Source organism: Notamacropus eugenii, chromosome 6 (assembly GCF_028372415.1).
Source record: "Notamacropus eugenii isolate mMacEug1 chromosome 6, mMacEug1.pri_v2, whole genome shotgun sequence".
In the NCBI taxonomy this organism is placed as follows: Eukaryota; Metazoa; Chordata; class Mammalia; order Diprotodontia; family Macropodidae; genus Notamacropus; species Notamacropus eugenii.
In genome coordinates, this window is record NC_092877.1 from 24,369,732 (window position 1) to 24,397,348 (window position 27,617).

The window sequence follows — 27,617 nt, forward strand, 5'->3', positions numbered from 1 at the left end:
CCACTTCAAGCACTTAAGAGTTCTATGACCCGGAGTTCACATAGCCAGACAGTTGTAAAATGCGTGTGTGTGTGTGTGTGTGTGTGTGTGTGTGTCCATCTGTCTGTCTGTCTGTCTTAAGGACCCTTCCAGCTCCAGATTTATGTCCTAGGATTCCACCTACTCTGAGTTCCAGATAAACTTTTCTCTTAATAATAACGATAATAACTAGCATTTATATAGTATATTAAGAATTGCAAGGAGTTTTCTGTACGTATATTACCATCTCATTTGATCCTCACAATAACCCTGGGAAGTAAGTATTATCCCTACTTTAAAGATTTAAAAAATGAGACTGAGAGGGGTTAGGTGACTTGCCCAGGGTCATGAGATTTGTAAAAATCTGACTCTGAATTTAGACCCTCCCCCCGGATATAAACATTTTTATACATGAAAGACAGAAGAGGATTATATAGGAAACCACAAATCTCATATGTGTGTGCATATATATAAACACACAGTAATAGAATAAATTCAGTGTATTATTTTCAAAGTTGTCCTGCTTGTCTGCTATAATGAACTTAGATCAGACTTCTTGACCGTTTTTGGTGTCATGGACCCCTCTGGCACTATGGTGAAGCCTCTAGACCCCACCCTCCTCAGAATAATATTTTTAAATGAATAAAATCAAATACAAAAATTCAAAAGAAAACCTATTATATCGAAATATAATTATCAAAATATATATGGAAAGTTCATAGTCCCCAGCTTAAGAATCCCTCTCCTATATGTAATACACATACATGCATACACAAAATTAGAATCTCAGAATTGGAAGGGAATACTGAAGATGTTATGTAGTCCAACCCGTAGTTATAGCTATATCCCTAACATTCCTTGACAAGTGGTAATTCAGAGTTTAATTGAATATCTTCCAGGGGAACTCACAGATATGTAAATGTACCCACAAACATAAACACATACGCGTGTTTCTCTACTGTTTATATCATATATTATGTATATATGTCTCTACACTCACATGTAATTCAAGGACATTCCTGTTATAGATTTAGAATTTCGGAACTGAAGGGACCTTGGAGTATATCCAGTCCAACCCATTTCTACAGCAACCTCAGAAGCATTCCTTGACAAGTGATAAGCTGTCACTGATGTATATATGTGTATATATATATATATGTATATACAGCATACATAAATGTATATTCATGTACCTTTCGCTATTGCATATAATTTAGGTGTGTACATGTGTGTGTCCACATACATGTATTTTCTGTCACACACACGTACCCAAAAGGAACCCATAATCTGTTGGCTTTTAAATGACTGAAAAAAAATCCAGTTCCCTGGCCTGCCTTGTGGAAAAAGTGATGAGGCTCACCTTACCCCAGGTGGATGATGTAGTGCCGGATAATCTGTGTGAAAACTTAGCTTTCCAGTTGTGTAAGCCACGTTATTTGCATCAATTTTGTCTTGCACTTGCCAAGTATGTCTGTAAAATAAGAGGAACACATGTTTGCAGAGGCTGCTGCCAAGACAGACAGACAAAACGTGAAAGTATGAACTCGATACCCAGAGGCTGCTGGGCCTTTTCAGAACATAATATGAAGTGGTGGATGATGCTGATGATTAGAACAGGGAATCCCTGGGGTCCTGCCTTGCTCCAATCAACCACTGGCAAAAGGGCTTCTCCAATTCCCACTCTGTGCAAAGGGGCATTGTGTGAATGCTTCTTCTCCAGCAAACTTTATCCAGGGCTGGGGATATGGGCTAGTTGGGATTTTGCTACAGCCACGGTGTGTCAGAGGAGGTCTCTTTTCTTGTTGGGGCTGGAGTTCAGCCGTTAGCTTGACTGACAGGAGGTGTATTTCTTCATGATGTTTGATGTTCACTAGCATTCCTATCCCATAATTCATTCCAGCTGTTCTATGAACATTTTGGTGTTATTTTTTTATTTTATGTACGTATGTATGAATATGCACATGGAAACTGACCTTTGGCCTTGGCATTTCCAACTCCACGCCTGAAGTCTTGATGGTTTTCTATCTGGCCTCCAGTCCTCTCCAATAAACATATATTCTCTGTGCAAAGCACTAGGGACACATGGCCAAAGGAGCCAAGCACAACGAGTAGAATCTCTTTTCTTTATGACAACTTTTTCCAATAGTTAAAGACAACTGCCAAGTTCTTGCTCAGACTGCTCTTTTCAGGGTAAACATTTCTGTTCCCTTTAACTGCTCTTCCTAAGGTGTGATCTCCAGTCTGCCATCCAGGTGATCTTCCTCTGGGTTCTTTCCAGCTGATCACCACCCTCCCTAAAATGTGGCACCCCAAGCTGAGCCTAGATGGGGCCTGACCATGGCAGACCTGACCATGGCCTGACCATACAGAATCTTTCATGCTAACTTTTCTTTATTTTTATTTGGCCCTTACATATGTCACACAGATGATACATACGTAGCTTGGAGTCCACTAATACCCCTAGATCCTCATTAGAGAAATTATCTTTCAACCACATCTACTCTATCTTATATTTTATTGTAGTTTTTGTTTTTAATTCAAGTGTACAACTCTACATTTAACACCATTAAATTCCATCTTAGGCCCAAAACAAGATTCTTTATATCTGGATTTCCCTTTCTCCCCTGCTCTGCCAAAAACTTACTCTTTCTGCAATGGCCCTAATCACATCCTGTTGTCCAGTCATTTTTCAGTTGTGTCTGACTCTTCATGATACCATTTGGGGTTTTCTTGGCAGGGATAGAGTGGTTGACTACTTCCTTCTCTGGCTCATTTTACAAATGAAGAAACTGAGGCAAACAGACTTAAGTACTTGCCTAGGGTTACACAGCTAGTCAGTGTCTGAGGCCACATTTTTACTCAGATCCCCCTGACTTTAGACCCGATACTGTATCCACTGTGCCGTCTCATTGCCCTTAAAAGGGTCTTCTTTTAGCATTTTAACTTAATGACGTTCTCTGCTACATCTGAAATGGAGCAGCACTTTATGATTGAACTATTATTTCATTTATATTGGTAGCTATTATTTTTTAAAAATAAATATAACAGTTAGCCAATGGACATTTGTGAAGCACCGTGCTTAATAGACACCTACTATGTGCCAGTCACTGAAGACTCAAGTGCAAAGAATGAAACAAGCTCTACTTGGGAGCTCAAATGAAATCCCTACTATGTGTATATGTCCTACTAAATTGTAAGTTCCTTGAAAGTAGAAACTATCATCTATCACAAACATTATATATTATTTAAAATTTGTTGTTTATATTATGTGCCCTATTTTATTCAATTGTGTTGTATTCCATTATGTTATATCTTTTATTACATTAATATGTTATATACTATAATATAACATGTTGTCTTATAGTCAATATATATTGCTTGCCTCCTTAAATTCTTGGGGGGGGGGGTAGGGGAAGACTCTATTATTAAGCAGAGATAGTACTATGTTAAGGAATGTTTAAAAATACCTTTTAGGGCATGTAAATTATAATACTGTCTTTTCTTTAAAATATGGCAAAGTCCTATTCTCTTGCATCACCTGAGAATATCTTCCTTATTAAATAAGAGTACCTTTTATTCTCCTGTCCTGGGGACTAAGAATTTCGTTATTTCTCTGTTTTTCTCACCTAAATTTAAGATGGAACAACTAGCAAAGCTTTCTAAGCTGTACCAGGCAGCACAGGGTCATGAATCGAAAAGCTAACTGAGAGAAGGCTGCAGAGATATTTATAACTTGCGGCACATTTGAAGCCTGAAGCAAACAATCCATTATATTGTAGCAACTGGAGCCCCAAAATGTGTTCTTTATGGCACTGGTGTAATTGGATGCACTCCATAGGTAATACAGAATTCAGATCTACACTGTTGTCAACAGAGACCATCCATGCATAATCAAGATTTAGGAAATTTTAAAAGGAACCAAAAAAAAGGAGGCTCATTTCACCAGGATGTGGAATGTGTCATCTCTCCTACATGAAGACAATACTCCTGGCTTGTCCATGGGGCATGTGTTTCAAATTGAGTTGATTTTCACCCCTTGCCCCCAAGGGGTGATGGTTTTGCCTTGATCTCTCCTGCCCACTTTTTCACCTGGTTCCTTTCTTGATCAAGAGCAATCATTTGGGAGACAGCTTGGCTGGAGTTCAGGGTGCCATCTGTTTCCAAAAGGCAGCATTTTTCTCTTTTTGAAGTTAACTGGATCTCATGGGGATCAAACCTGTGCCATGACCTAGGCTTTGTCAGTGTTTCTTTCTAGCTAACTGGCAGGTGATGAGTAATTATCTCTCACACTCCTACATTAATTTAGGCACGGTATTGGATGAACCAGACTGAAAGATTGAACCAATACAGAAAGGAATATGGGACTAATCAGTTCTGGTCACAACATTTTGGTAATGGTTATAGAACAGGACTGGCAAGGATCTGGTGACATCATCTTTCCTTTAGGGGAAACTGAACCATGCCAGGGAGATGGATATTTGTTTTCCACATCTCTTCCTTTTTTTATTCTCCTTCCTTCTCTCTTCAAATATTAAATCTTCAAGAAAACAGCAGGAATAAAATGAAATTTGTGCACTATTCAGCCTTGACTTTTGTACAACACATACACTCACACTGTCATACCCTTCAGTTTCTTGAGGCCACACACATGTATCCATGTGTACACAGTGCAAACACATGTGTACATACACGCACACATGTATGAATACAGACACACATTTTTGTGTACATGCACACATACACACATGCACACCACACACAACACACAAATGTACAAACCCATGAACACCCACATGTATGTATATGTACACATGTGTATGTATAGATGTGTGTATATATGTGTGTATATATATATATATATATATATATGAAATCTGAGAAAGAGGATAAAATTAGAGGGTCAGTATAATATAAACCTATTTGCTGTTTTCCTGTACCCAACATTCTAATCCTTTGTATTTTTGTGTAGTCTGATTGGATATTCTGTTGTCTGAGACCTCTTATTCACTTCAAGGTTGATTTCTACTACTACCTCTGGTCTCCCCAACTGTTAGAGCCTTCTACCACTAAAACCAAATTACCTTGTATTCATCTTCTACATATTTCATGTCTATTTATCTATTTACTGGTCTGTTGCATCACCATCACTGCCAGTAGAATGTAAGCTACTTGAAAGAAGGGATAGTTTGTTTTTGCCTTTGTAACCTTAGTGCCTGGCACATAGTGATGTTAAAAATGCTACTTTAATTAAACTATGTTGAAGTGACTCTATGAAAAGCATTCTGTTCCCTTATTTTCCCTTATTTTAAGACCTGGAGAGCTCATAATTTGTCCATGGTCTCCCAACAAATACATGACAGGTCTAGTTCCAGATCCAAGTCTTTTGATTCCAAATCTAGACTCTTTCCACAGTAGCTGCCTCTCCCAAAGGGATGTGCCGGAGGTGGCTCAACCCTATTCATTAACATTCAGAAATGAGCAAGTTACAACTCACAGCCTGATTTATCGCTTTGTTTGTTATTTAAACTTAAGAAAGTGATGGGGGAAATGCTAATAATGAAGAATAAACTTACAAGTGTGTAGGGTATATCTTTTTTTTTTTTTGAAAGCCTGTTGTTAAATATATACGAGCACACACCTGCTTTCAAGTAGAGAAAGAAATGGCAAACCATTCTTGTATATCAGCCAAGAAAACTCAAACGGGGTCATGGAGAATTAGAGACAACTGAAAAATGGCTGAACAACCACAAAAATCTGCTTCCAAGGCACTAAATATTTGTTAAATTGACTTCATGTTAATAATAATTTATAGAGTGACTTCAGGAATAATATTTCTAAAAAATATCAGTTTACTAGTTCTACTCTTATCAAATGGGGGTCTAGGAAAGCTATATTATGTAGAAGAAAATGCATTTTGATAACTTTTTTTGGTGCATGGATATCTTAAGACAAATTATGAATAAAACAAAGGATCATCCATTTTTATCTGACATTCCTTCCTTAAATTTTTAAAAAAAGTTTTGTTTCATTCCCAATACAAAAAAGAAAGCTAAAAAGAAACCTGTGACTCTAAGCAAGTCCCTTAATTTGTGAGTGCCCATGGAATCTCTCCAATATGAGAGACTGCAGAGAAGGGGTGGATAAGAGGAGTTCCATTGGTGGAGGAAGTTGACACACTGAGAATTACCTTTACTGGTGAAACCACAGATCTCCCCCAAAACTGTGCAAACTAAAGAACCATTTTAATGCTAAGAATTCAGTTCAATTAGTCTGATGGCTTTGGGGTCTTTGGAGAACCTGAGTTCAAATCGTCCTTTCTGATTCTTACTATCACTGTGACCAGGCTCAAATTGCTTAGATTTTCTCAGGCTCAGGTTCCTTAACTGTAAGATGAGGTAGCTGAACTAGATGTTTACTGAGATCCCTTTGAGTTCTATTTCTACTGTCCTCTCATCTTTGATTCCACAGATTTAGTGAAGCATTTTTTAAACACCTACTAGGCAAAAGAAAAATAGTCTAGCCCTTGTATGCAAGGAGTTTTTATTCAGATAACAACAATGACCTCAGCCAACTGTTATTTTGTTTTTCTAAGAGGACCATGACGTTAAGAAGGTGGTGCCATGACTTGCAAGTGAATTGGATTTAAGTGAGGCAGATCTGTGCAGTCACCAGCCTCACTTTTGCCTCTGGAGACATCTCCCACACTGATCAGGGTGACTGGAGGTGTTCCAGGAGGCAGTGCCTCAACCAACTGGTTAATAACAAAATTACTAATGATGTCAAACATTAAAAGAATGAAGACATTGGTGAGAATTCAGTATGAATTCATTGCTTTAGTTATCAAGTGATAAGCCACCTACTATGGACATTTCTCCTTGCTAGGCACTAGGGTGATAAAAAGGTAAATGAGACTTAGTTTTCACACTTATAGAATTTATAATCTAGTGGGAGATCTAGTATGTATCTTCTTTTTTTCTCCAAATTTCTTTGTTTTCAATTTTCAACAATCATTTCCATAAATTTTAAATTTTCTCCTCTTTTCTCCCCAAGACAGCATGCAATCTTATATGGGCTCTACACATGCATTCTTATGAAGCCCATTTTCACATTAGTTGTGTTGCATAGAAGAATTAAAACAAATGGGAAAAAGCTTGAGTAAAATGAAACAAAACAAAAGAGAAAACAGTCCGCTTCATTTGTGTTCTGACTCCATATTTCTTTCTCTGGATGTGGATGGCATTTTGCATCATGAGTCCTTGGAAATGTTTTAGGTCCTTGCACTGCTGAGAAGGGCTAAGTCTATCAAAATCAGTCCTTGCACACTATGGCTGTTACTGTGTGCAATGTTCTCCTGGTTCTGCTTATTTCACTTCACATCAGTTCATAGAGGTCTAATCGAGGTGTTTCTGAAGGCTGCCTATTTGGTCATTTCTTATAACAAAACAAAGAGGCCTAAGTAAATGCATAAAAGGCATGGGAATAGTGACAAATGATATCAAGTCAATTAAAGAAGGGATTATTTCCAACGGGGAAGGAACAATGACTTATATTGAGTAATTCTCGCAGTCTAGTGTGCGTATTTTAGCTTAGCAGAACAAAGACTAAATCCAGGGCTTTTCTTTTTGTTTGTTTTAAAGATTTAAAACAGAGGAACCTAAAAGAAGTTTTTGGTGTCAATTTTTATTCCTATAAAATGTCCATTTGTACTTTATACTTTCCTTGAATGTTAGAGAAGAGTACATGGCTGTTTCCTATATGGTCACTTAGTTTGTTTCCTTCAACCCAAGTTTATTCTCCTGGCAGAAGATGAACCTGATGATGATTCCATTATCAGGGAGCAAAGGGAAAAGCCATGTCAAAAACAAGGGCCACACCATCTGACTGCAGTGGAGTTGGGGTGGAAGCCAGTTAAGTGAATCTACGCAGGAAAGGCAATGAAGTCCAGAGAACTGTGGTATAGAAGGGCTGTTCTGAGCAGAGTCTCTCATGAACTTCCACAAATGATTTCTGGAAGAGCATGAGACTCACAAATTATTTTTCCTTTCATTTATGAGGTGACCTCATGCTCAAATGGTTTTGTTGGCATCCATGTTAATTACAGAGAAATCCACTGCTGCAAAATGACCCCAAGGGATGAACTATTGGCTGATAACCTGAACTGGGACTCACAACAGCCTGAAAGAACTTAGCTTGACTTGAATGAGGGGGGAAAACTGCCATTCCTTGGGGTATACATGTGTTCAAAATATTTCCCCCTAATTTGCTATAACAAGTAGGCTCTTAAATACCCCAACATAGACATAAAAAGGGGTTTTTCCAACAAGTTTCAAAATTTAAAGAGATCTTTTCTGTTTTCCTTGCAAGTCAAACTGATTTGTAGGAGAGAAATCATTATTATTGAGGATAGGCTGCGTGGTTTTCATAAGTTTTGGTTAGGAGCCACAATAAATTAGCCAACATCTTTACTGTTATCTTTCTCTATTACCTAAGCAGGTAGATAGTGGAATGGATAGAATACTAGACATGAAGTCAAGAAGGTGTGAGTTCACATCCTATCTAAGACACTCATTGTATGACCCTACCCTGATCATGTAGTCTCTCTCCATCTCAGTTTATTTCTTTTTTTAATTGTCTCAGTTTTTTAATCTGTAAAATGGTGATAATAATGCCATCTCCTTTGCAGAATTGTTAGTAGGATCAATGTAGACGAGGCAGATTTTGCAAGCCTTAAAGTGATATATAACTGTTAGCTCTTCTTCTAGCACTCTGCGCTCTTCTCTGGATTTCCAAGTTGGGGGCTCTTTCAAAGTCAGTAGTATTTTTTTAACTTAATTAAGAGGGAGTGTTATATGCCACAAACCAGTAGCCATTCTTTGTACTGTCTGGCTAAAACCTGCACTTCAGTGGTAATACTCAGAGTCACTTGTGTGCTTCCAGTGGGCAAGATGCCAAGGAATAATCATATTTGCTCAGACACACAACCCGGATCCATAACATTTCCAAATGTGTGAAATGCCACTGGGCTAGCTTACAGGCAGCTCTCAGAAGTGCTTGCAGGAATACGGGGAGTGTTGGAAAAAATATATAGATCTACCTTCCTCTACCCCCTTGCCCACAGAGCCTATTTCAGATGCTGTTAATTCTTAACTGGTCTGGCATGCTTTCTTTGACAAAGATCCTACCAGGGATATTTTAAGGGCACATTTTGCTTTCTCTTTATCAGTGAATGAAGCTTATGGAAAAGACATCCATGGTGATAACAGGGCTAGGAAGATAGCATTTTAGAATTCCCATGTAAGGATCTGAGAGTGTTTGGCCAAAATAGTAATGAACTCCCAAAGCTTAACTGTTAGCTGAGTACTCTATGGGTATAGGGATAGGGAAAATGATGTGGTAAGGTGACATCAATTGCTTCCCAGAAAAAAAAACAACAAACTAGCTGTAGGACCATGCTCAAACTGTTTCCCTTCCTTTTATTTCCATTTGTGGCTTTTCTGTTTGATGGACTGCATATACTTTAGCGTTCCTGACAGTAACTTCTCTTCCTGTGGCTGATAGGGTATTGGACTTGAAATGCAGAAAACCTGGATCCAGATCCTGTCTCAGAAACTCACTAGTTATGTAACCCTGGACAGCTTCCTCATGAGTACAACGGGGATAATAATATCACCTATCTCAGAGTATTGTGAAGATCAAAGGGAATAACATACAAAGTGCCTTGCCAATCTTACAGCACTAAATAAGGGGGAGGGAAGAAAATACGCATGTATATGCCAATTACTCTATGCCAGCCATTGTGCTAAGTGCTTTTACAAATAATCATCTCATTTGATTCTCACAACAACCCTTCGAGGTAGGTGTTAGTATTATCTCTATACTTAGGGAAACTGAGGCAAGGGGCAACAACTTGTCTAAAGTTACATATCTAATAAATATGAGTGGCTGTCATTTCTCAATTCATGAGACAGTGGTGCTCAGACAGCTATATGTAGGGTTGTCTACTAGAGCTGTAAAGAAAATATAAATAAATGTTCGATTATTCTTTCACTATAACTTGTAGTTTTTTGAGGTAATTGGGGATTAAATGACTTGCCTATGGTCACATAGTTAGTGTCAAGTGTCTGAGGCTGAATTTGAACTGAAGTCCTCCTGACTCCAGGACTGGTGCTCTGTCCATTGTGCCACCTAGCTATCACCTGGACTTTGTTGTTTTTTTCTTAGATTTTTGTTTAATAAGTAATTTCATAGGACTGATGCCTTGCACAGAGTCTTCTATGCCAAAGACACAATAAATGTATGTCTGTCTTTCATTCTCTGTCATTGTGTCACTGTGCATAGCATGGGGTCATACATGCAGTAAGCTCTTAATAAATATTTTTTTCTTTTCAGTTCTCCAAACACTTACCTAACACCTACTATATCCAAGACACAGTGCTAGGGGCTGGTGTTCAAAAGACAAAAAGCCCCCTTCATCAAGAAGCTTGTATCATATATAGGAGATATTATATATGTCTATGTGTGTATGCTTATGTTTATATACATATAGACACATATATACACATTATACACACATACACACAAGAGTTATGTAAATTAATTTTCAGGGAGAACTGGTACTAATAACTGGAGTTGGGTATATCAGGGACGACTTTGGATGGGAGATGGCACTTGAGATATGCTTTCAGCTAGCCATTGATGCTAAGATGTAGAGGTGAGGAGGTAATGCACAGCAGGAATGACCTGTGCACAAACATGGAAAGAAATGGAACTTTTTGTACTGGGAACAGCTAGTAGGGCAGTTGTACTTGATTGTAGCCTTGAAACAATCCTGGAAAGGTAAACAGAAGCCATGTTGAGTTGTATTGTATTGGACTAGGACCAAATCTGATGGCTAAGGCAGAACAAATTCTTCCTTCATCCTCTCCTCTCTAGCATTACAAATCAATATTTCATAGAAACACATTTTTGTTATCATCTACATAATATGCTTGCTAATCTAACTAGTTCCTCATTTGCTGAGGTAGCAAGTATTCAGCTACATGGTAAACATTTTAGGAGGGAAATGCATCTTAACTTGTACACCCTCATTGGAAAGAAGGCAAAGTTGAAACTATTTCCCCCCTCATTTTGGCATATAAAGCTTTTCAGGTGAAGGAGTGGTTTCTCTGAGTTGTCCAAAGAGAATTGATTTTTAAATAAAAGTTCTGAGATCGAAAAAGGGATATAGAGATAGAATCTCTGCTGTCTTTGTCAGAAAGGTACAGATGGCTTAGTCTAGGAGCCCCATGCTCAACTGACCTAGCTATGAGATGTGCTGATAAAGTAAGAAACTTTCCTTTGGACAAAGGACATCGAAGATACATATGCCCCAGCTGCCTGCTGCCAACTTGTTCTCAGTGTTGTTTCTGGTTCTGAGAGATGAAGACCTACATCAGAAGTTGTTAGACTGGATAGGTGGTGTCATACTCTGTCAATCAACTGAGAAATCAACAAGCATTATTTAAGTGCCCACCATGTTCCAGGCACTGCTCTAAGGCTAGAAGACAAAGCTGAAGAGTCTCTGCTTTCAAGAACCTCATGTTTTATTTGGGAAAATGATCATGTTCATAATTTTACATATGTGTGTGTGTATACATGCACAATAAACACAAGGTGATTTGTGTGTGTGTGTGTGTGTGTGTGTGTATGGGAGGGCACTAGCAGCTGAGGTGATTAGGAAAAGTCTTATATAAGGAGATGGAGCTTGAAATGAGCTTTGAAGGAAACTAGGGATATTAAAAGGTAGGGATGAGGAGAGAGCCAGATAATGATCAACAGGGGCTTATTTAACTACCTTGAGTGTCAGAGGCTGTATCTGATGGAAAGACACATCAGTCATTCTAACTGTTGCTGTTTGTGGGTCCCCCAACTTCTCTCTGGAGAAGAAGGGTCACCTCCTCACATGAAATTGGTGATGAATGAAAGATGATGACATCTGAGTGCTGGTAGAGAAGAAGGAGCTCTTGGCAAATAGCCTTGTTTTCTTCAGTGAAAGATAAGATTTTCCACAGAGAGAGTAGGGACAGGAGAACCTAGGAAGTTTGAGGAGGGATGAAAAAGTTTGGAAAAATCTGCTATAGTGAGTGGGATAATGAATTGATTAGAGGGATGAAAATGGATTCCCTTGCCACATTGAGAGCTCAGTTGAGATTATGTAATATAAATATGTAGTGAATCCAGTCAGCATGGTCTACTGATTCTCTCCAGTTTGTAAGTTGGAGTTGAGGCAGTGGATGAATGGAGCAATATATGGCTGAGGTTTGGTGGGGCAAGGGACTTGAGAAAAGGACAGAATGGAGTTGAACTAGCTCACTGAGGGGTTAAGATAAGGAAGGACAGGTGTAGCTAGTGAAGGAGTGATGGTCTGGGAAAATTCTGAAAGGTGGATGGATTGGAGCTCTATGTCTTCCATCCGTTTCCTCATCTCTAACAGGAGGGAATTGGATTTGGTCACTTTGATGGTCCCTTCCAGTCCTAAGCCTATGATCTTTTGAACCCAGTCAAGTTGCATTAGCTTACCACTACCAGTCTTCTCCATCTTAACCCTTGGGTACAGTGGTAACTAAAATTCTTAAAAGGGGGACTTGAAAGTGAATAATGATATTATTATTCATGAGAGATGAATAATAATCATGATAATGACAGCAATAGTGCCTATATGTGCCAAGCTCTGTGCTAAGTACTTTGGGCACATATTTCATTTGAGCCGCTCTGTGACCCTGGGAGGTAGCATCTATGGTTATTTCCATTTTACAACTGAGAAAACAGAAAAACAGGTTAAATAAATCATTTAATTATGTGTCCAGAGTCACATAGCTGGTGAGTTTCTGAGGCAGGCTTTGACTTCTGATTTTCCTGACTTCTGGGCCAGCCCTGTACCCCTCTCCACCACCTACAGTGCCAAATAGCATGCTTGGTGGAAGAAAACTTTCTATCTACTTCTTTGGCAACTGTGGGCATATCCAAGTTATGGGAACTTCCCCTTTAAGTGATGGGATATTTTATTTGTCAGAAGATGAGTAGCCTTGTTATGAAGTAAGTAATGTTTGTAACAACTGTAGATGGGGGTTTGAATTCCATACCCTTCTTGGCTGGCTCCACTGTTCTTATTAATTAGATCATCGCCCAGTTTCTGATTTATTTCTCAATGCACTCAATTTGTGAAAAACTTTCTGCATATTTTTAATCTGAGATTTATCTGCTACATTGTTTCTTCCATGGTACTGTTAAGACATCTCAGCTCCTATAATCGCAGTGACTTTGTAATTGGCCTAGAATATTTGATGTAAAAATTTTATGTGTTAAAAATCGTCATACCCTTCCTAAGAGCATGATGTTGGAAAAATACTTCAAATTAAATGTTAAAAGTCACCCTACCCTTCCTAAGAACATGGTGTTGGGATAAACACTTCAAACTTATCTGCCTCAGTTTCCTTATCTGAAAAATAAGAGGGTCAGGCTAGATAGTCTATGAAGTCTCTTCTAGTGCTTCTTATTATAATCTGATTCTTATTATGATCCTAAATAAAAATGACCTTAAGTATAAACTATCATTAACTGCTCTAAAATATTTAAAATCTCTAAAAACCAGAGATAGGTTCATCAAAACAACCTTGAGTTATTACCTCATACCTATCAGACAGGATGGGAAAAGCCATCTTGGATTGGCTGAAGGAAAAAGACATATTATTTCATTGCTGGTAGAGCAAAACTCATGTCCAACAGCTGGAGAATGAATGGACAAATTATGACATGTGAATGTGATGGAAAATTACTGGAACATGAGGAATGACAAATAAGAATTTGTAAAGAAAACAGAGCCAGAAGAATAAAATGTACAGTGGCTAAAACAATATTAATTAAAAGTCAACATGGAGGGGCAACAAATTCTGATCAGTTACATAGTCATCTTTATTACTATACTGCCAAAGTTCAAGGACACATCTATTTTTTCTGTTAATAAAAAATCAAATTATTCTCTTGGAGAATGTTCTTTGGAAAATGGGAGGGATTTGTAATCGCAAAACAAAATGCACCAAAAATTCATTTAAAAATAAAGTATAATATCCCTGAAGAACCATTTTGTTTTGTGAGGAATAGACATAAGAATTTAAGAGCTGGAAGAAGGGACTTTGGAAATCATCAAGTCCAGCACTCTCATTTTTACAGATGAGAAAAATGAGGCCCACAGGTGAAGTGATGGATTCTAAATAGCTTGGCAACAAAGGGACAGGCTGAGCTGCAGGGCTGGAACTCAGGAGTCCTTTTAATTCGTGGTCTAGTAATTTTTTCCACTAGATGACTGATTATAGAGTAGGAAATTCTTCTACTAACTGCCAGAGGATGTGGTTCCTTTGGAATTTACTCTGGGACACATCATTCAAAATTTTGGAATATTCATTGAAGATGGTTGGGTATAAAGAAGCATCATGTCCTAGGAACGTTCCACTTCTGGTTAAGTCATGTTTCCTTTTAGGACTCCTTTCTGAAATCTTAGGTCTCGTTTTAATCTAATTCTACAAAAAAGACAGCCAATGATTTCTCCTTTTCCCTCTCTCCCCCCATTCCCTTCTGCATCCTAGCTCTAAATGTCTCCAGGGATCTGTTGTTATTGTCATCATCGATAGCACCGTTATTATTAGGCTGTTTATTCAACTCAATTATTTAATTGCTTTTCATCAGTAACATTCCCTGGAATCTTGCTGTAAAGCTGGATGGATGCTCTGAGCTCACCTGGGTCAATGCTTTGTTTTCACCAATAAGGAAACTGAGAAAAAGTGATGTTGAGTGACTAGTGCAAACTCATAGAGGTTGTATACGGTAGAGTTGAGATCTGAACCCAAGGTCTGTGATATTCTTTTCTTGGAATCACATCACTTTCAAAGGAAAAAAAAACCATGCAATTCCCTCCTCTCCCAACCATGGAACTCTGTATCTTAATTTCTCCAAGTTTCAGGTTCCTCATATGCAAAAGGAGAGGGTTGTACTAGATTCTAACTCTCAATCGATGAGACTATTATCTATGCACACGCATCAAGTGCTTAGCACAGGATCTGGCACATATTAGACAATTAGTAAATGTTTCTTGATTGATTGGTGTGAAAGCACAGACTTCTCTCTGCTCTTATTGGACAGATATTCATCTTTCTTTTTTATTTTTTATTTTTTATTTTTTTTTTCATCTTTCTTAAAATAGGGACTTACTGATCATCTCACCTGGTTGTCCAGATAACGAGCTGACAATATGATGAGATCATCTGAGAAAATACAACTGTTAAAAGCGATATGTATTTTGGCCTCTGAGCTACTGCCATTTAGATCTAGATTTTGTACACTAGCATCTTAAAATTATTTTTTTAAAGGCACAACAGACTAAAAAGTCACTAAACTATGCACACTTTTCAATTTAGTGAAACTATAACTTGACTAATATTTCTTAAAGATCAAAAAAAAGGACCCATGTGTATATATGTGTATGTGTATACATCATATATATACATGTGTATAGATGTATATACACACACACACACACACACATACATATGTGTATTTGTATACGTATACACGCAACTCTTTGTGGTAGTCCCAAACTAGAAACTAAGGGGCAATGCCCAGCTATTGAGGAATGGCAAAACACATTATGTTATGTGAATGGAATGGAATGCTAGTAAGCCAAAAGAAAAAAAACACCTTCAGAAAGAATTTGTTGAATTGAATTGTTACGGACTTAATTGTTTCATCTTATTTTAGGAGTGTTTGTCCCATTGAGCTGGCTCAAGTCCTTTTGGAAAGAGGGTGAGATATAAAACTTAAATGACAGGAAGTAACTGAAAGAAAAATAATCCTAGATTTAAAGGCATCAACTTCCTAGAAGGTTTAATGTGGGAGACTATAAATATACTAAAGCTGTTATCATCCCAGGAAGGGATAGGATGAGGTATCTCTGTGCTGATTAGAATGTCCAAGGGCTATTCGTCATCCTTCTTTATTTCTTAATTATTTATTTAATATTTAATCTTTCATTTATTTTATAAATTTATAATTTATACATTTTATAAATTTATAATTTAATTAATTTATTCAATATTAAAATTTCACACTTCTTTAATATTTAATATGTAATTTTTACATTGCATATAAAAATAATATTTAACATTTTAAAAAAATTTTGAGTTCCAAATTCTCTCCCTTCCTCTCCTCCCCCCTTATTGAGAAGGCAAGTCATTTGATATAGGTTATACATCTGTAAACATGCAAAACATATTTTGCTATTAATCATGTTGTGAAAGAAAATACAAAGCAAAAAAACCCAACCCCAATAAAAATAGAGAATATAAAAAGTATGTTTTGATCTGCATTCAGATCCATTAGTTCTTTCTCTGGAAATGTCATCCTTCCTTAATGAAGAACCTCCTGGATCTTCCTCTTAAGTAACCTCTTGACTCAAAATGCAGATGCATTATATTTCTGACTGTTATGGGGCACAAATATATTGTTTTCATTCGCTTAAAACTTCACATTCCTATTACAGGAGAGACAATGTTGGTATAGTGAAGTGGATGGAATGTTGGACTTTGGAAAGGGCACTGAATTTGGAATCAGGGTGTCTGAGTGGCAGTCCTTACTCCGATACTACCCATGTAGCCATAGGTAAATGATTTCACCTCTTGGGCAAAAGAACTGATGAATTGAAGTTCTTCATTTGTCAAATGAATAGATTGGAATAAATGGTTTCTGGGGTCTTTTCATCTCTAGATATGTGATCTTTTGACTCAGAAATATTTGGGTTCAAATCCCACTTATAATTCTTTGGATCATATATTTAAAGCCAAAAGGGACCTTGGAAGTCATCAAGGCTGATTCTTTCATTCTATGGATGAGGAAACTAAGACTCAGAAAGAGGGAGTGATGCTGGCAAGTCATTTAACCTCTCTGAGTTTAAGTTTCTGCATCTGTAAAATGGGCACCATAATAGTGCCTGCCTCTTGGAGTTGTTGGAGGATCAGGTGAGATACAACACCTAAAGTACTTTTCAAACCTTAAAGTATTAATATAAATATTGGCTACTCGCTTTTGTTTCCTCTTCCCAGCATATGTAGGAATTGGTTTCACTTCCCCAAAATCTCTCTCTCTCTCTCTCTCTCTCTCTCTCTCTCTCTCTCTCTCTCTCTCTCTCTCTCTCTCTCTCTCTCTCTCTCTCTCTCTCTCTCTCTTTCACACACACACACACACACACACACACACACACACACACACACACACACACACAAATAATATATAATCAAGTTATATTCCAGCTCTGTGGAGGGAGAATATCAATGCTGGTGAAATCTGAGTATTTGGAAATAGGACTGGAAAGATGATCTTCCACACTCAAAAATGAGTTCTCAATTGCCCCTGGCATCTTGTGACTTTTAAGCTAATTTAAAAAATTTCTCCAGTTGTTGCAAAGCATCCTCTTTTACTGGCTTTCCTCTTATCTGGCTTCCTGTTGGTTATGGAAATTTCTGCCTTAGCACTGACAACTGAAACAATGGCAGGGAAAGGATTCATCTCTACTGCAAAGGGGAGAAATGTGATGTATATTGGTTGAACTGGAACTCACCCATAAAACGTGAGATACAGGAAGCCAATCCTCTTGCCAAGTTTAGCAACTTCACCTCGTTGTGCAGCCGCTCCAGTTAGCCGCACTATGCCGATTTTCTTAAGAGTGGACAGCCAGTTATAGGCATATTCATCCCTTGTTAAAACATCTTCAAAATCCAGAGTAGGAAGCTGGAGATTTGCGCCCCAGTACTGACATTCTGAGAATCAAGGAAAGGTTGTGTAAAATGTCGTGATTTTGACATTACATTCATTCATGTTAATAATGGAAAGGCCATCCTTAATAAACCAATGAGATAGCCATCCCATGAAGTGGGTAGTGCAATCACTATTATCGTATTTCACCAATAGGGAAACTGAGGTCCAGATTAACAATGTGACTTTCCTAAAGACTCCCAACTAGTAAGGGACAGAGTAGGGAATTCAAAACTCATATCTTTGGGCCTCTAGTATCTAGCTCTTTTTTGCTAAGAAGGGGAGGTAAGATGTGCCCAAGTAACTGCAAGGTAGAGTGCAAAATTGCTATTAGAGATAAAAAATAGATTATTAAGGGACTTCTGAGGAAGAACTTAGCTCTCAGATCTTGGCTTTCCTCAGTGTACAAACGGATCCACCAATGGAAATTAAATGAAATTTATGTGTGATATCCATTATGAGAGAGCTATTTGCAGTTGGCTAGTATATCAATGGGACACACCCTCAGCCTCTGCGCCTCTCATGTGCGTGGCATCAGCTCAGAAATATTTCTGAGAATTTCTACTTTGTTTACCATCTAGCTGTTTTATTGCAAAAGGCATGATAAAATCAATAGGGACACCATTTGAAAACTGAGAATGAGAAAGGAAAAGGAAGAACACATGCTTCTCATCAGAACAGTGGCAGATCTTTCTCTAGCCTCTTGTCTTCTGAGAAAAGGCTTCCTTAGAGCTCAGTGGAAGTTGCCCAGAGTGAGGGCAGAATGAAAACTTGGTCCTGGGACATTAATATTACAGCTTAGGCTTTAAACCAATAAAGTAGGCTCTTGCTGGCAGTATAATAGAAGATAAAAGGATAAATAATGGGAGGTTTGGATGCTGAGCTGCTCCTTCTGATTGAACAATACTGAAAGTATAAATTATTCAGTAGAATTATTCATTGTAGAAAGATGAAAGAAAAACCAGTGTTTTTGTTTTTTTAAAGACCTTCTGAATCCAGAGAGGATAGAAAAGAGAGGAAATCAGACTTTGCCAAGGGAAACAATTCAGATATTAACAGCTATACTCAAGAAGGAGACCATCCCACGTCATTCACTTTGATTTCGAGTTCTTATCCACATCCTGTTATAAAGTTAAAACCCACTTTTAAGTGGGAGGCTAAGTGCGCAAGATCTCAGAATCAGTTGGTGTCATGGAAACCTTTTTTTTAAAACTTGGTATCTATGTCATATTAAGGGAAAAAATTCCCAATTTAGGAATGAAAAATAGAATAGTATCATCCTGTCAGAGATCTTCATTTTTCCAGGTTTGCTGGGGAAGGGAAAATAACTATTCCCACTTTGAAAGGAGCCTAGTTGCTCCCTGCATGAAAACAGAGAAAATTTTAAGACTCCCAGTCCTAAGAGTCTTTCTATTGTCATGCTGTATAAGGATACCTATAGATAGGGGGTGCTGGAGCCAGTTTGAACCTAAACAGCTGGAGAGCTGATTGTTACATTTTTAGTGTGAGTATTTTCACCCATGGAAATCAGCAAATGCTGCAAACTTAGACTTGATTTTGTTGACTGGACAAAATGTTTTTAATGCAGATAAAGTTTAAAAGTGTTTAATATGTACATCTTCTCCTCCTCTTTTTCCCCAAGCTAGTTGTTAAATATTGAACAGTTGCACAAGGGTGTCTGTGTGGGTGCATGTGTGCATCTGTGTCATGTGGAATGATAATGCATCTTCCCAAGGGAAAGTAGGGATTCAGTAAACAATGGATTATAGAGTATCAGAATTGAAGGGACCATACAGAGTCTATAATAGTCATCCAATTTTATGGAGGAAGGAGCCAAGATTTGCTAAAAGAATGAATGAATATAGTCAGAACATCAAATCCAATCGTTTTACATCTGAGGAAACGGTGGGGGTTCTTAACCTAAGGTTCATGAACTTTTTTAATATTAATAATTATATTTTAATATTCATTGGCTTTCTTTGTGATTTTTTGCATTTTATTTTGTGCATTTAAAAACAGTGTTCTGAAAAGGAGTCCATAGTATGTTTCACCAGACCACTACAAAAAGGTTAAAAAACATCCTGTTCTAGAGGAAAAATTTGGATTTAGAGCTGGGAGGGATCTTAAAGTTCACCTAATCCAACTACCCCATTTTACAGATTGAAAAAAAAAATGAGGTCAAGAGAAGTTAATCCCACTGTCCAAAGTTGCAATTTGAATTCAGGTCCTCTGACTTAAAATCTTTTCCTTTTCCTAATGAATTATTTCTACTGGCATCTTTTAAGTATTTGATGGACTAATCAGCAATGAACTCTGGTCAGTTTCTCTTCATCCCCCCCCCCCCCTTTTTTTATAGAGTCTTCTTTTCTTTCCCCTTCTCCCTGCTCCCTGTTGCATATCCTGGTATAGGGCAAATATTAATACATAGGTTTTGCTAAGGTTTATTTATAAATAAGAGGAACTTCTCTAGAACTTTGGATGTCTCTGTGGAATACTTATGAGGAAATATGGAGAACTCTAGGATGAGAATCTTAAGATCATTATTCCAAAACTAGAAAGAACATAGAAAAGAAGTGATTTTACTGAGAGAAGGATGGAGAGGCACAGAGGGAATATGAAAAGCCTTGTGTTAGAGATTGAGACAAGGAATTCTAAGAGGTAGAAGTGAAGGAGAGCATTCCACAATTAGGAGTAGGTGGGGTAGGTGCTAGGCACTGTGATAAGTTCTAGAAATATAAATACAAGTAGAAAGAAAGACTCCTTCCAACTTACTACATCTAAAATAGAATCAAAGAATCTAACAGTTGGACGGGATCTTGGTGGCCATGTAGCCTAACTTGTACCTAATGTGTGGGCACTAAAATCCTGAAATGGGTTTAGGTTTCGTGAATATAATAAGGAAAAGAATGTAGGTAGACCTGGAGAATATGATGACTTTGCCCCTTGGGATGAGTTTTGTCTTTGTGCCTTCTCTATTTCCCTTGTGCTAGCTCTCATCATGAGGGAACAAGAAGGTTTTTAGAATCGGGAAATTGCAAGACTCTAGACCCTAACACCCCTGGAATGAAGACAGGTAGGTGGTGCATTGGATAGAGTGCCAGGCCTGGAATCAGGAAGACCCATCTTCCTAAGTTCAAATCCGATACTTCCTAGCTGTGTGATTCTGGATCAGTCATTTAACCCTGTTTGCCTCAGTTTCCTCATCTATAAAATGAATTGGAGAAGGAAATGGCAAACCACTCTTGCATCTTTGCTAAAGAAACCTGAATGGGTTTCCCCAACTCATGAAGAGTTGGACATGACTGAAAAAATGACTGAACAAGTATTCTAAATAGCTTGATACCTGGCACAGGGAATCTTTTACTGAAGCAGAAGAACCAAGAGTTAAAGGAATCCCTGAAAAAATCTCTGTTTTCTCTAAATGATGAGAGTTGCACTAGATGATTTGTTCAAATCCCTTTGCTCTCTAAGGCTGCCAGAATATAACCCAAAAAGTTTTCCTCTGGGTGGCAGGTTCTAAGGCTGATCAAATCTACTGCTGTTCTGAATGAGCCATAGAAAACTTTAGATCAGAGTTTACTTTTCTTATTAGGTACCAAATCAGAAGCTGAAAGCAGACAGAAGCTCTATCTTCCATCTTAAACTTCTTAGGATTTTGAAGTTCCAAGGTAAAGTCAACATGGCAGATTAGAGACAGCAAAACTTGCTGAACTCTTTCAACTTTCCCCTCCAAACAACTTTTAAATAATGCTCAGATCAAATGTTAGGGTAAGACATTTTTCCAGCCTAAGAAAACTTATGAAGTTGGCAGGAAAAGTCTGTGGCACTGGGTTGAAGCCTGCCCAGAGTGCATAAACATGCAACAGCAGCAGCAGCACTGACTGCAGCAGCAGGTTCAGGGGCTCTCAACCCAGAGATGGGTAGGGGGTCAGACAATTGGTCAGAAAGACGTACCATGTGCTGCTGGTTGATAGTTCTATTGCCAATAGGCATTTCTGCATTACAGTTCTACAGTAGAAAGAAGCACTGATGGTGAATCACAAGGAAACAAGGGCTCTCGTTGCAGTTTTAAGGCAAAGAGGAGCCTTATTGCTTGTAGCTGCAGGACAGCAAGGGACCTCTTAGGACCAAGAGGATCTCCAGTGCTTGCAGCTGCAGGGTATCAGAGGTCTTCCTGGGTAAAGATTAAAGTGCCGACCAAGGGAGCACCTCTTCCATGTTTCCCCCGATCCCACCACCTCAGAAGCATTGAAAACTGTCAGAACCCAGAAGAATGCTGAAAACAGCAGCACAAAAAAAAGTCTGAAGCTGGGAACAGGGCCTCCTCACTTGCAGGTGAGCAGAGCCCAACTAGGCTGGATAAATGAAAAAAACCAAACAAATAAGCATAAGCATTTGATCATAAAAACCTTCTACAGTGGCGGGGAAGACCAAGACACAAAACTCAGAGGAAGATAATAATATTAAAACAGGTAAAAGGAAGTCTCAAAGAAGAATGCTAACTGAACACAAGCCCACAAAAATTCCTGGAAGGATTAAAGAAAGAGATAAGAGTGTTAGAGGAAAAAATGGAAAAAGAAATGACGGTAATGAAAGAGTTACAAAAAGAGAATTAACAGCATGGTAAAAGAAGCACAAAAAAAAAATTGAAGAAAATAACTACTTAAAAAGGGGACTAGGCCAAATGGAAAAAAAAAAAGACATAAAAGCTCACTGAAGAAAATAATTCTGTAAAAATCAGAATTGGGCAGGAGGAAGCTAATGACTTCATGAGATATCAAGAAAGAATAAACAAAGTCCAAAATATGAAAAAAATAGAAGAAAGTGTGAAATATTCCATTGGAAAAACAACTGACCTGAAAAATAGATTGAGGAGACAAAATTTAAGAATTAGTGGATTACCTGAAAGCCCAGATCAAAGAAACAACCTATATACTACATTTCAAGAAATGATCAAGAACAATTGCTGTGATATCTTAGATAGACAGTAAAGCAGAAATGGAAAGAAGCCACTGATCACTTCCTGAAAGAGATCCCCAAATAAAGCTCCCAGGAATATTAAATTCCAGAACTCCCAGGTCAACAAGAAAACATTGCAAGTGGCCAGAAAGCAACAAAATTAAAATATTATGGAGTCACAGTCAGGATCACACAAGATTGAGCAGCTTCCACATTAAAGGACCAAAGGGCTTAGAATATGGTAAGCTAGGATTACAACCAAGATAACTTACTCAGCAAATTGAAACAATCTCTCAGGGTGAAAAAATGGATATTTAATGAAATGGAGAACTTTTAAGCACCACTGATGAAAAGACCAGAACTGAATAGAAAATCTGACATTCAAACATTAGATTCAAGGAAGTATAAAAAGGTAAACATAAAAGAATAATCACAAGGTACTCAATGAGTTAAGTTGTCTACATCCCTATATGAGAAGATATTTGTGTTTCCTAAGAACTATATTATTATCAGGGCATTTAAAAGGAGTTTACATAGACAGAGAGCATGGATCTGAATAGATAATGTTGGAAAGATTTTTTTAAAAAATGAAGGGGTGAGAAAGAGGTGAGGGGTGAGAGAAGGGAGAAGGGAGAAAATAAAATTTGGTAAAATTGGGAAAATTATTTCACATAAAAGGAGGCATACAAGGAGGAGCTTTTATAATGGAGGAGGAAATGGAAGGAGAAATGACAGGAAATTCTTGAACCTCATTCTCACTGGAATTATTTCAAAGAGGGAAGAATATATATATGCATACACACATATATGTATATATATTACATATATATGTATACACCCATACATACATACACACATATGCAAACATTCAATTGTGTATAGAGCTCTATCTTACCCAATAGGGAAATAGGAGAAAAAGAGATAAGAGAAAAGGGAGGATGATAAAAGAGAGGATGAATTAAAGGAGTCAGTGGTTAGAAACAAAATAGACTTTTGAGGAAGGAGAGGATAAAGAGAAAAGAAGATGAAGAAGGGATGAAGTAAATCAAAACTGTGAAGGTGAATGGGATTAGTTCACCTACAAAAGGAAAGCAGATAGCAGAACGGATTAGACACCAGAATCTAACATTTTGCTTACAAGAAACACACTTGGAACAAACACAGAGTTAAAATAAAGACCCAGAGCATAATCTAATGTGCTTCAGCTGAAGTCAAAACAAAACAAAACAAAAGGGCAGCAGTAGCACTCATGATCTCAGACAAAGCAAAAGCAAAAATAGACTTAATCTAAAGGTACCATAAACAATAAAGTAAATAAAAAAATTAACAGCAAGTTTTTTATGATAAAGATCTCACTTTTCAAATGTATACTGAGTATATAACTTTGTCAACTACATAAAAATAATAGCCATTCCCCAATTGATAAATGGTCAAAGGATATAAGCAGGCAATTTTCAAAAGAAGAAATCAAAGATACCTATAGCCATATGAAGAAAAGTTCTACATCTCTATTGATTAGAGAAAAGCAAATTAAAACAACTCCGAGGTAGCACCTCACATCTATCAGAAATGACAAATAAATGCCAGAGGTGATGGGGGAAAATCGATTCACTAATGTAATATTGCTGAACTAGTCTAACCATTCTGGAAAACGATTTGTAACTATGTCCAAAGAGCTATACCGCTGTGCCTACTGTTTGATCCACCAATGCCATTACTAGGTCTGTATCCCAAAGAGATAAAAGAAAAAGCACTAACGTATAAAAATATCTATAGTAGTTTTTATTGTGTGGTAGCAAAGAACTGGAAATTGAGAGGAAGATCATCATTTGAAGAAAGACTGAACAAGTTTTGAAATATTATTTTGAGGGTGTACTATTATTATATAAGAAGTAACAATGGAAGTCATTTCAGAAAAACAAAACAAAACATGAACTGATGGAAAGTGAAGTGAGAAGAACTAAGAGATTATTGTGCCCAGTAACAGCAATGTTGTAATGATGATCAACTGTGAATGACTTGGCTACTCTGATCAATACAATGATCCAAGACAATTTCAAAGGACTCATGATAAAATTGCTATTTTCCTCTAGAGCTAGAAATAATGAACTCTGAGAGCAAATTTATTTTTCTTGCTTTTTTTGAAATATGGTCAATATGGAAATATGTTTTATAGGATTTCACATATATAATTGATATCATATGGCTTGCCTCTTCAGTGGGTCAGGGAGAAGTGAGAGAGAGAAAATTAAGAGCTCGAAATTTAAAAGGGAAAGAATGTTAAAAACAAATAAATAGTAAATTAAAAAAAATTCTTGTTATTTTCTGGAGCATATTACATACAGGTTCTCAGGAGCTATTTGATATATTGGTCATAGAATTTCAAGTTAGAAGAGATCATGCATTTGGTCCAGACCTCTCACTTTATAGATGAAGAAACTGAGATCTGATGTGAAGTGACTTGCCTAAGGTCATCCAAGTAGTAAGTAGCAGAGCAAAGGATTTGAACTCAAGTCCTATGGCTCCAGATCTAGTGTTCTCTTCAACCTTAGCCACTTAGCAGCTGTTTGACACTGTGCAAACCACTTAACCTCTCTTTGCCCCAGTTTTCCCAACTATAAAATGGGTATCATAATAACATCTACCTCCCAGGGTTGTTGTGAGAATTAAACAAGTTATTATTACACGAGATAAAAGTGCTTAGCACAGGGGCTGGCACATAGTGGGTGCTCTATAAATTTGCATTCCCTTCTTCCTACTGTGTTACACTACCTCTCTTCTACTTCTCTGACATGTCCAGGTGTAGGGGATCTGGTCCAGTGTGTAACAGGTAGTTAGAATTGGTTGACTGTTAAGGGAAAAAAAAAAGGTTACTTTTTCTTAAAGTAAAAATTTCATTTCAATGTACTTGTTCTCAAGTTATCAGAATGAAATTAGCATTCATGAAGATAGTTTTTCCAAAGATTTTTTTCCCCTTCCCTAAAGGTGGGGATGAGAGAAATGTAGAAGGAGGGAAAAAAGCCCTCCCTGATTGGGAGCCAGGGTGGTGATGTAACAAGCACCCTTGTACCATAAGCAACAAATTATTGTGGATTCCATCCAGAACATTTTTATCTAAAGCCATCTAAGTAGAACTATCAGCAGTTTTGACAGTATTTGAACAAGCTAACAAAGAGTAAACATTCCAGTTTTGTAAGTCTTTCCAACCCTGTGAGCTTAATAAGGCTTGTTGTAAAGTCAAGATCTGTGCCGACTTGTCTTTATAAAGGACAAGGGAGAGTTGAGAGTGTTTTAAAGCCTTCAAATCTTTGATTACAGAACGTTAACTAAAGACACAAAACCTCAACCAATAACCTATCCCTACTGATTTTTCTCAGTGGGCTTGAAAAGGTACCTAGCCTGTGGTAACTTTGGCTAACCCTATCTTCTGAATTGATGGAGCTCAACGTTTGACACACTTTCAAATGTGGGAAATCAGGATGTAGTGGTTTAGGCATCTGTTCCTCAAGATCTGCCACCAGTTCTTCTTTTGGGTGGCCCTCATTGTTTCAATTATTGCTTCTGTTCCAAAGGAGCTTCGTAACCAGGAAGTCAGCCAGCTTTCTCCAGAAAAAGATATCTCCACTTGGTGGAGATGTTCATATCATGCCAACATTTTTCTAGCCACTCCTGGGATTGCTCAATCCATTTTAAATCATTCATCAGGCTATAGAATCTGTTATCGATGGAAAAGGCCCAGATGATGATAAATACATTGGATACCGACTGATCACTAGGCAATAAAATTGTCCAACCTCAAGTTGGAAGAGAATTTCAGTATATAGGCATAAAAAAGAAACCACCATTTACTTTTATCTAAGGTTATAAATAAATGAAATGTAACTGTCAACTTAGATTGAATACAGATAATGGCTTCAATTTTATCAAGCCTGAAACTTAATAATAGATTCATGAAATTGTAGAACTGGTTTGAGGATTAGAGATCAAATGATCAATCTGTCATTCATTTAGTCCACTGAGTTCCCTAGGACTTTGGACATTCAGTATAGTCAACAAACCAATGGATTTCTTTTTGTCTGGTTATCAAACCATGCCAACGTGAAAGACTTGGCTACTCTAAGGGCAAGGACAAGGGATGGTGTTGTGGAAAGTCTGTGGAAAGCAGTCTGAGGCTTTGAATATAAAGATCTAGGTATCCTGATTCCAACACTGTATGACCTTGAGTGAATTAGCTCGTTTTCGTAAGGCTTAATTTCCTCTTCTCTGAAAAAGGGAATAGTAGTATTTATTGCTATCTATCCCATGGGGATCTAGTGAGGAGCAGTGATAATTACTCTTATTTACTTTGTAAATGTGACCTATTAAAGAATAATAAATAAGATCACAAGATTTAGAGTTGTGAGGTACCACAGAGGTCATAGGGTCTAATCCCCTCATTTTACAAATAAGAAAACTGAGGTATAGAGAGGTTAAGCAGTTTGTACGGCCACACAGCTTGTAAATTTCTAAGGCAAAGTTTGAACTCAGGTCTTCCTAACTCCAAGCCCAGCATTCTATCCACTATGTCATATAGCTAATCTACTCTCATAGCTCCTGACCTCCCCTGTCACATCTCCAACTTCTTATTGGCCATCTAGAACTGGACATCCCAAAGTCATCTAAATTCAACATATTCAAAACTAAACTCATTATCTTCCCCCCTTCCCCCACAAACTCCTTCCCCTTTAATTTCTTTGTTACTGTTGAGAGTACCACCATTCTCATAGTCATCCAAGGGATTCAGATGGCTCTGGAGGGAAAGT

At 37.6% G+C, this 27,617-nt stretch overlaps 1 protein-coding gene across 2 annotated transcripts in view; it reads right to left on the reverse strand.

Moving 5' to 3' along the window:
* The window catches only part of BBOX1 (gamma-butyrobetaine hydroxylase 1), an 80,713-nt gene that overhangs the window by 18,965 nt on the left and 34,131 nt on the right, over positions 1–27,617 (reverse strand). For both annotated transcript variants that reach the window (XM_072619297.1, XM_072619298.1), the window contains exons 4-5: positions 17,663–17,861; positions 1,384–1,489 (exon numbers count right to left, since the gene is read on the reverse strand). In XM_072619297.1, coding sequence (XP_072475398.1) covers positions 1,384–1,489; positions 17,663–17,861 — 305 coding nt within the window. The remainder of the gene's footprint in view (positions 1–1,383; positions 1,490–17,662; positions 17,862–27,617) is intronic.